This window comes from Centruroides vittatus, unplaced genomic scaffold (genome assembly GCF_030686945.1).
Source record: "Centruroides vittatus isolate TY-2023 unplaced genomic scaffold, ASM3068694v2 contig_549, whole genome shotgun sequence".
NCBI classification, from domain to species: domain Eukaryota; kingdom Metazoa; phylum Arthropoda; class Arachnida; order Scorpiones; family Buthidae; genus Centruroides; species Centruroides vittatus.
Genome location: NW_027122325.1, coordinates 1,544,546 through 1,553,608, shown reverse-complemented (window position 1 = coordinate 1,553,608; position 9,063 = coordinate 1,544,546). Strand labels below are relative to the sequence as shown.

At 31.1% G+C, this 9,063-nt stretch overlaps 1 protein-coding gene across 1 annotated transcript in view; it reads left to right on the top strand.

The window, feature by feature from the left end:
- The first annotated feature begins 3,190 nt into the window (after positions 1–3,190).
- LOC136978683 (serine/threonine-protein phosphatase 2A 56 kDa regulatory subunit epsilon isoform-like) overlaps positions 3,191–9,063 on the top strand; it is a 55,991-nt gene continuing 50,118 nt past the window's right edge. The window contains exon 1 of the mRNA XM_067274434.1: positions 3,191–3,776. Coding sequence (XP_067130535.1) covers positions 3,623–3,776 — 154 coding nt within the window. The 5' untranslated portion in view covers positions 3,191–3,622. The remainder of the gene's footprint in view (positions 3,777–9,063) is intronic.

Genomic DNA, 9,063 nt, shown 5'->3' with positions numbered 1-9,063 from the left:
TTGACCGCTCGGCCATCCGGCCGCATTACAGATCTATTTAATGTTTGTGCTATATTTCCTTTCATTTTGGTTTCTAACTATAAAACTTATACTTAATATGTAATGTCAATATTTGTATATTAAAATTAATTTTACTATTTAATAAAATTATTATAATTTTTCAAAAAATCCAGAAAATTTTGCTAAAAAATTGTAATTTTATGAACTAATATAATAGAATTATGATCACTTTTACACAATATATTTTGAAACATTGTATATATAGAAAAACAACTTCATTAATTTATCTCAATTTCAAAATATCTTCAGTTATCATTAACTTAAATTTAATCAACAGATAGTCCACCAAAACTGTCTTGGCTGCCGCACTTCAATTCGCCTCAGCTGTAGTAACCCGTTTAGCACACTTATTATTCTGTCTCGATATATAGTCACATACACGGTTCTTAATATTAAATTTATTTTTTCGTAAAAAAATTCTAATCAAATAAAACATTTTATCGTTATACAATATATATATACAATTTTGCTTAGCATTCCTGTTCAGATATTATTGATCCTGATTTGCTTTTGACCGACCGAAAAAATAAAGAAAACAAAGATGTGATGATAATTTTTGAAGCGAAGCCAAAAAGTTTTACAATTTTAAGATTAAAAACTGGAGTTGTTGGACTCCTGGTGACCAAAATAAGTCAAAAAATCATGCGATCATAGAATTGCTAGCGGAATATTCAGAAGGCAAGCGTGTGTCACGGACACATCTGAACATCGATGTTTGGCTGGGTATATTCGGCGCTTTCTCCTGGGGTGACTGCGCTAAACAGCAAATGTACTCACCGAAATCTCGCTTCCATTACTCTCCACTTGGGTGACATTTAATATCTCGCTACAACGCAATGACAGTAAATAATCGCCAGCGAAAGTCCTCGAAACAATAGCATTGCTAGCGGGATATTCAGAAGGCAAGCGTGTGTCACGGACACATCTGAACATCGATGTTTGGCTGGGTATATTCGGCACTTTCTCCTGAGGTGACTGCGCTAAACAGCAAACATCCCGCTAGCAAACGCACCGAAATCTCACCTCGATTAGCTTTCGACTTTTGAATCGTATGATTTCAACAATGGAATTCGAACAATAAAATTCAACAATACTATTCATTGTTGCGTTTTATTAAAATCTGAAAAATTTCTAAAACTTTTCGAAATTTTTTTTCAAATAAAAATATTTGTCGATTAATTACATTAAATTGTGTTTAAGAGGACTATAATCATGCTCAACATAATTCGGCCGAACCCACAATTGAACCAGTCATATGGTAAGGGTACCCCTTACCGTATGACTGGTTCAATTGTGAAACCATATATCAATATATGCAGGTAAATTTATCCATGAGGATTTGACTCGTCTAGGTCTCGAATTTAGGTCTTCCGGGGTTATAACAGGGTCCGTCCGAAGAGACAGGTTGTTCTTCCACCTCGGCTATCCGGCTAATTAGACCGGCATATCGCTTAAACACTTGTGCTTTTCTTTTAAACAATTCAATCAATCGTTTAGTGTTAGCCTAATTACAAAGGCGGTAAAGGTGTCATCCTACTTCTATGGAGGCGAAAACGTCAGAATTTTTCTGTGGGTGGTCTGTCCCGGATGTGAAGTTTCTCCCTCATAATTTCGATGATTAAATTTTAATTCTTAGACTAATATTTTAATTATACTTTGGAAGACTTGAAGGTAAAAAGTTATAAGCATAAAAGCTATACTGAATGATTTTTGAGTACAATAAATAAAAAATAACAAAATTAGGAAATAGAGTGCGATGAAAAAATATTGTAGGGTCTAGTGAAAAATAAAATCTTTTTTATGTCCCAATTCGTTCTTACCAATGGTACGGCCGAATCTGCAGATATGTTGCGATAGACTAAATTTATTCTACTTTGAATCGGATGCTGTTGTGAATTCTATTCAAAGTGGAATTCGGATACTACAGAGTCAAGATGACATTTTGATTGATTAATTAACTTGAGACACTGATTTCACCAGTTGATCAGTTAGCCGCGGCGGCTTAAACAAAAAGTTAACGTCATAAAAGATTGTATAGAGATGTATCAGATTGTCAATAGTCCTATTTACGATACATTAAAAATTCTGAAAACAGTATAATATACAATTTAGCAAATGTAATATTTAAAAGAATTTGAAACTTGTAGAATGACTATTCGAATTTACTCGCATTTGACGTCATTGAATAGAACAGTTCAAATAAATACAATGTAACATGCCAGTTTTTGTATATCGTGCTGTAAATCAGACTGGATGGCCGAGTGGTTAATTAAGGTCTCAACCTCTCGCTTTGGAGGATCCGGAAACGAATCCAGACGGATTAGAAATCCTCAGTATTTTTTTGTGCATGATCAGTTTCGGATATATCGTTTTCTAACCTTCATCACCAGACCGCTCTGGTTAAGGTGGCAGCCTACCACTCTAGGAGACCCGGGATTGAATCCGGAAACTCCAGGAATTTTTCGAGGGATAATTCTGACACGGACATATTGAGCTCCGTCCCTCACCATCTGGCCGCCCCATTGTGGGCATGACCTCATCATATTGGATCTGAAAAAAGCTTTCTTATTACTTACAGGACGGAAAGAATTTTTTTAAAAAAGTCTAGTCTTTAACTTTAAAAACAAATAAAATTACAACTCTGGCAGTTACAATCACTGAGCAAATAAACTTAATAAAGCATAATTCGTTGTTATTTCAAATAAATATTTAAACAGCGATCTTTTTCAAGGAAGGCAATTCTTTAAGCTTTATAAGATTTCAAACAATGAGTTTGTGGGTCGCCTTCAAGTAATTTTCCTGCCTTATTTCGATTGCCATTTTGCCCCGCATACAGCTTAAATATTCTATGACTATTCCAAATGTACGAAATAATTAAACAAATCCGAATTAACTAAAAATCGTTCAACTGTAAGTTTTGATCAGTTGAAATCACACAGTCGCTTCTACTGTTAAAAATTAAATAAGCCGTAATAAAAATTTGCAATAAAATTTTGTCTTATTAGCATTTGTATTTATAATACAATATTATTTATTAATAATATTTCTTTTTTAATTACTTATAAAAATAATAATAATAATTAAAAATAAAAAAAGTAAGCAAAGTAGCGATTAGAGCGTCATTAAACGTCCGAATCAGTCTTCAGATTCTCTACTTCTCAGATAGGTATCAGTAGTATTGATTCGGACATCGAAAAGAGGAGTGTTACGCGGAGAAAAATACAATTCAGTAGCAATTTAGTATAGTGAAGAGCAATGTTAAAATCTAAACCATCTGTAAATATAGTATAGATTTTACTGACGCACCGATGAAAACCGACGATCGACATCGTTGGAATAGGCTTAATTGTTTTGAATGTGAATTACTTCGTTTTGCATTTTAATTTCAACTCATCACATTTTTTTTTTCTTATAAAATTATGGATGTAGTCTTGTTGTTGGATTTTTATAGTATCAGATGATAATATATTGGTGTGATAAATATTCAAGATCGATTTCTTCAGCTTATATCTTATCTTAAAAATTTTTGCTAATTATTTTTTAATAATTGTCGAACGAAACGATGTCGTCGCATTCTGTTTCTTCGACAACATTTGTCGATAAAATAGATCCATTCAAGAAAGGATCACTAAAAAGAAAGCAAAAAAAGTCTCAGGGATCGTCCCGATACAGATCAACCAATGATGTAGAGTTGCAAGCTCTCCCACTACTCAAAGGTAAATGTTGATAATTATCTACATTCATTTCTATTTACTAGTTATAAAAATTTTATACTACATATATTAGTTGAATAAATGATTATAGTTAATAAATTAAGGTAGTTACAATATTCTTTTATTGTTTTTAATATTGTAAAACCTACACTGAATTAAATACAACTGATCTTTGCCTTTTCATCCAATTTGTAGGTATATGGTTAAAATATGTTCGTTGTAACGTGAATCGGCATAAAATTTGAATAAAGTTATTCCATATAAATAGCGACGAATGATGCAAGTTTTTAAATTTTATTTCTGTATATGATAAAATTTTAAGGTTTTGATTATTCTAATAATTGATTATAGAAGGAAAAGAAATCTATTGCATAATTGTGTGAAACTAAAAATATTTTAGTCTGTTTTGTAAAATAAACATCTGAATTTTCTTAAAAATAGAAATGGTAAAATGATGACAAGATTATATGGGATGTTCTGCTTAAACATCCCTAGTAATATTCTGTAAAATCCATTTGTTCGGATATGTGAATAAAATTTGTTAGAGAATGTTGGTATATACTCCAAGTTTCGTGTGCATATGCTTGAAAGGGTCGCTGCTGATGCATGATGGCATTCTGGACCTTGACTGGGACTGCGTGATCTAGAGTGTGGAGGCCCCATTTCTTGGTCCACCTAATCACCTGACATCATCTCTGAACCTTTTCTTTGTGTGTGTGTCAAGGATTGTGTATATTATAAAAGTGCCAGATGTGAGAGCCCCCGTGTACAAGAATTATGGATGCGATTAACAACAACACTTCTAACGTGCTATGTTAGGATGCATTTTCCATTGTAATGTACAGTATTTACCACTTCTGGAGGAAATGTGGAAATGTAATGATTTAATTTAATACCGAACAGTTTTTAGATGCACTTTCTATTACCATTGTTTACAATATACTCACATTTCTTCCAAAATTAATCCACAAAATTAGGGATGGTTGAGGAGACATCCTGTATTTTCTGTTGATGTTGTTAAAAATGAAAATGAAGCATTAATATAACAGTATAATTTTTATTATTAAATATATGTACAGCTATACCTTGAGTTACGTCATTCCCGATTATACGTCGTTTGTCAGAAAAATATATGGAAAAATAAAAATCAAGTTTAAGTCAGTTTATTCGACTTTAAATCCGTTTACACAAACATTGAAGTCGTAATATCAATATATCCTCTTCATACACACCAGGGTGTATATTAGATAAATACAACACTTACTTGAGCCTGTGACTGGTGTGAAAATAAACAAAATCAAATCAACAAACGTTTTCCGAACACCTTCCATGTCCTTCCTCCAAAAAAGAATCCAGCCGTTTTAACCTGAGGAAGGACACTGAAGGTGTTCAGAAAACATTTGTTGATTTGATTTTGTTTATTTTCACACCAGTCACAGGCTCAAGTAAGTGTTGTATTTGTCATAATATCACTAGAAAAGGTTGAAAGCACATAAAATCATATTAAAATATGTACATTTACAGTAAATGTTAATATAATCATCATAAATTGTAGAGAACAAAACATGAAAACATCTGTGTTGTTGTCTTATTTAGCGGTCTTAAGTGCTCATTATTGGCGTTTCCTCCATTATTGGTGTTTAGTTACGACGTAAGTTGTAGTTTCAACTTATGTCGTAACTACACAAGTAAATTCGACTTGTGTTGTTTTTTGACTTACGTCACCTCTCCTGGAACCAATTACCGATGTAAGATGAGGTTTACCTGTATAAGGGCTTATTTTTGTGTAGACTATTATTTAAATATTAGGGCATGATGCCTTTTTTTGTAATTGTATAAACTTATGAATCCACTTGAAATCAATTATTTAAACATATTAGCAATTTTTTAAGCAAGCATCATGTTTTATAATTTAAATGGATAAAATTCAAGCTCTTAATGAGGTGTTTTGCATCTCTGAGAAATGTAGGTCCCTATACAAACAACAAAGTCAAAGGAACCATATCTGTACAGTACATGCAACCCTTTGCAAGATATTCACCTCCAAAGGTCAGTTTTTAACATGTATCAGTATACTGTCTATTCTCCATGCTCCACATTGTCAAGGTTCTCTATTGCTTGCCTTGATCGATGCTCCACATGTAGTCATGCTTTTCAGTTCTTGCCATCCCTTCATCGAAACACCCAGGTGGGGACAAGCCCCTACACCCCCTAAAACTATATAACATCAAGACTCCATGAACTGTCAAGTGGGCTACTTGAAGCCAGTATAGTTGTGGGCTAAACAGTTAAACATGATAGTCTTAGTGGAGCGACACAACTTGTAATCTTGCATGAACTGATTTTGGGGGGCTGTATCTCATGAAGGGTTGTTTGTAGAGATATGGTTTCTTTGACTTTTTTGCTCCTATGGATATGCTCTACTAAGCTCCTAACCATCTCATTCAGAGTTTGAATTGAGCCTTTAAATGAATAAAATAGTATTTAAAAAAATAAACTTACTGTTAATTAATTTTAAATATTTAAAACATCATTTTTTTAAGTTGGCATTAGTTCCTGACATTAATTTATCAAAACCACCACTAAACCAACACTGGAGTGAAGTTACTTTTCATACCTCCAAGCCTGTTACTGGTGTGAACTCCAAAAATTTATCTTTTATTTTTTCGGTTATTACATATCATTACTAGTTTATTTTGAATTATAACATGAAATCTATCTCAATTTCATATTTCAATATAATATTGATTATATTAATTAACTAGAAAATTGTCATGTTGGAAAGATCTGATTTGTGAATTTCTGCTTGCTGATCTTCATATCCGCAAGTTTCCAGAGAAGGTTTATGTACTTTTCCATATTGTAGTACCTCTGTCGCACTACCATTAAGATACTGCAAAAACTATGGAACTGCGAAACTAGAATTGAGAATATAATTGATTTTGAAATTACTAATAGAAATTCATTCATAATATCCACTTTGTTAGTAATTGTAAGGGTTTTTACATTTTAAATTATAAAGAAAATATTCTAGAAAATAATTGGCAAAATTGGCTTCTGTAATTTTACTAATATTCCACTGTTATAAATATTTCCAAATAGATAATATCATTGTTTAATTCATAAAGTAGTAAAACAAACAACTTACTGGAATATAAATACTTAAAATAACCAACACCTTAGAATTTCATAAAGTGGTCCAAAATATTTACAGAATATTATGAAAGAAGTCTAATGCAAAATTTTTGGAGTTTTGTATAGTTTCTTCTACAAACTTGTATGTTCTCATTTATTTTCATCAATTAGTACGATAAAATTGTGGAATAATGACATGAGAGAATGCCACCTTTGGAATATCCAGCTATATTTGAATATCTTATTAAAAGTAAAGCCTATGATTACCAAGAAATGCTTAATTATAGGAGTATTGATTCTTATAATTATATTTCAAGAGGTAACAATTTTAATTAATTAATAAATTGTCACAAAACACTTGTGTCCTTAAGACAAATGTAGAGCCATCATAAAACCCTATCTGCAAGTAATCATTCTGTATGGACTTGTGTCTTATGATGGCAAAGTTACTTATCTAGCTGGATGTACTGTACATGCATGGCATTAACCATTTTTTTCTTAAATTTTCATATGAAAATGAATGTAACTGGAATGGTTGAATACATGGATAATTTTGATGCATCATGTTTTTGTGTACATCACATACAGCTTCAAACCATTTATAAAGAACATTGGCCATTATGGCAGCCAACCACTGTACAATATTTATCTGAATTTGTTTTATAAGGCAAGTCACCAATAAAAAACTAAAAATTGCAGACCTACACTAACAACAAGCAGTATTTTAATGACTGCCAAGACATATGCCCTTGTGTGGCAGAATTCAAAAACACATTCTGGAAACTTGTGGGTATAGTTACCAAACTATTAGAGAGGTTGTGGCTGAAGTTTTCATTGCAAAAATGTAAACGTTGAGCACCACCATCCTGTAATGGTGTTTGGAATGTCAAGCATGATTCCATTGACGTTCCAAACACCATTCTCAAACTTCTAGGCTTACAGGATGGTGGTGCTCAGCATTCAACATTCACATTTTTGTGATGAAAACTTTGGCCGCAATCTCTCTATTAATACTATTTATAGTGAATCAAATTATCTTAATTTTTAGAAAGTGAAGTAAACAAGTGATATTAAAGATGAGTTTGTAATTAAATTCTTTGAAATATTTTGAGTATTTATCTGTGTTAATAAGTTATTAAAAGTGTTTTGTCACAATTCTAATTAATAATTTTTTCTGTAAGCAGAACATCATTAATTTTAATATTCTAGTTTAGAATGATTGTGATGTATGTTTTAAGTCAAAATAAATCGTTCACTATTTCAAAGATTCCAAATTTGTTAAGTTTAATAGAAACACCAAAAAACAATGTGATTAATATAAATAAGCACAAAAGCCAGTAATCTAGTATGAAATAAACTCTATTGGTTACTTCTTGTTTTTGTTTTTATATTAAGTTGAATTTTTGTCACTCTTCTATGCATGCAATCTTCTTCACAGAATTAATGAGTTCCAATGTATTTAAAATTTGTATCTTGAGTTCTGTTCTATCTGTAATTCTAATAAACCTGAAGATGACCTTAGAGAAGATTGAAAACATTTTTTTTAGTAATAAATGATTCATTTCATACTGGATTAGTCAATTTTATTAAGTTTTGCTTGAAAAGACATGGAGCTCATCTCCAACAGATTTGACTGCAACAATGTTGCTTTTCTTCTATTGTAGTTTGTGATTTTAAAGACTATCAGGTATTCGATTCAAGGTATAAATAAATATCACTTTTAGAATTAATATTTTATGAAGTTATTAATTATTAAAGTGAAAGTAGATAATTTGTAAATAAATTATTCCTCAGACAACATTGAAAGATCACATTGAAGACTTAGAATTTTTATTGTAATTTTGATTTTTGTTTGTATACATTTTGAATGTAGACTGTTACATCTTTTCAGTTGTCAATTAAAATGCTTTATATATACTATACAACAAATAAATACATTTTTAAAATAGAAAATAAGAATAAAAAAGTATATCTAAATTTATATATGACTATATATACTGGTATAAATCATCTTATTTTAAACAAATAACATTCTGTATTAAAGGTTTGTAACATTAAAAGATAATGAAAATAAATTAGTAGTAATAAGGGGACCAGAGATAGATAGCCCTTTCCAATTTGACAAAGTTTGATTGATATATATCATAGTACTACC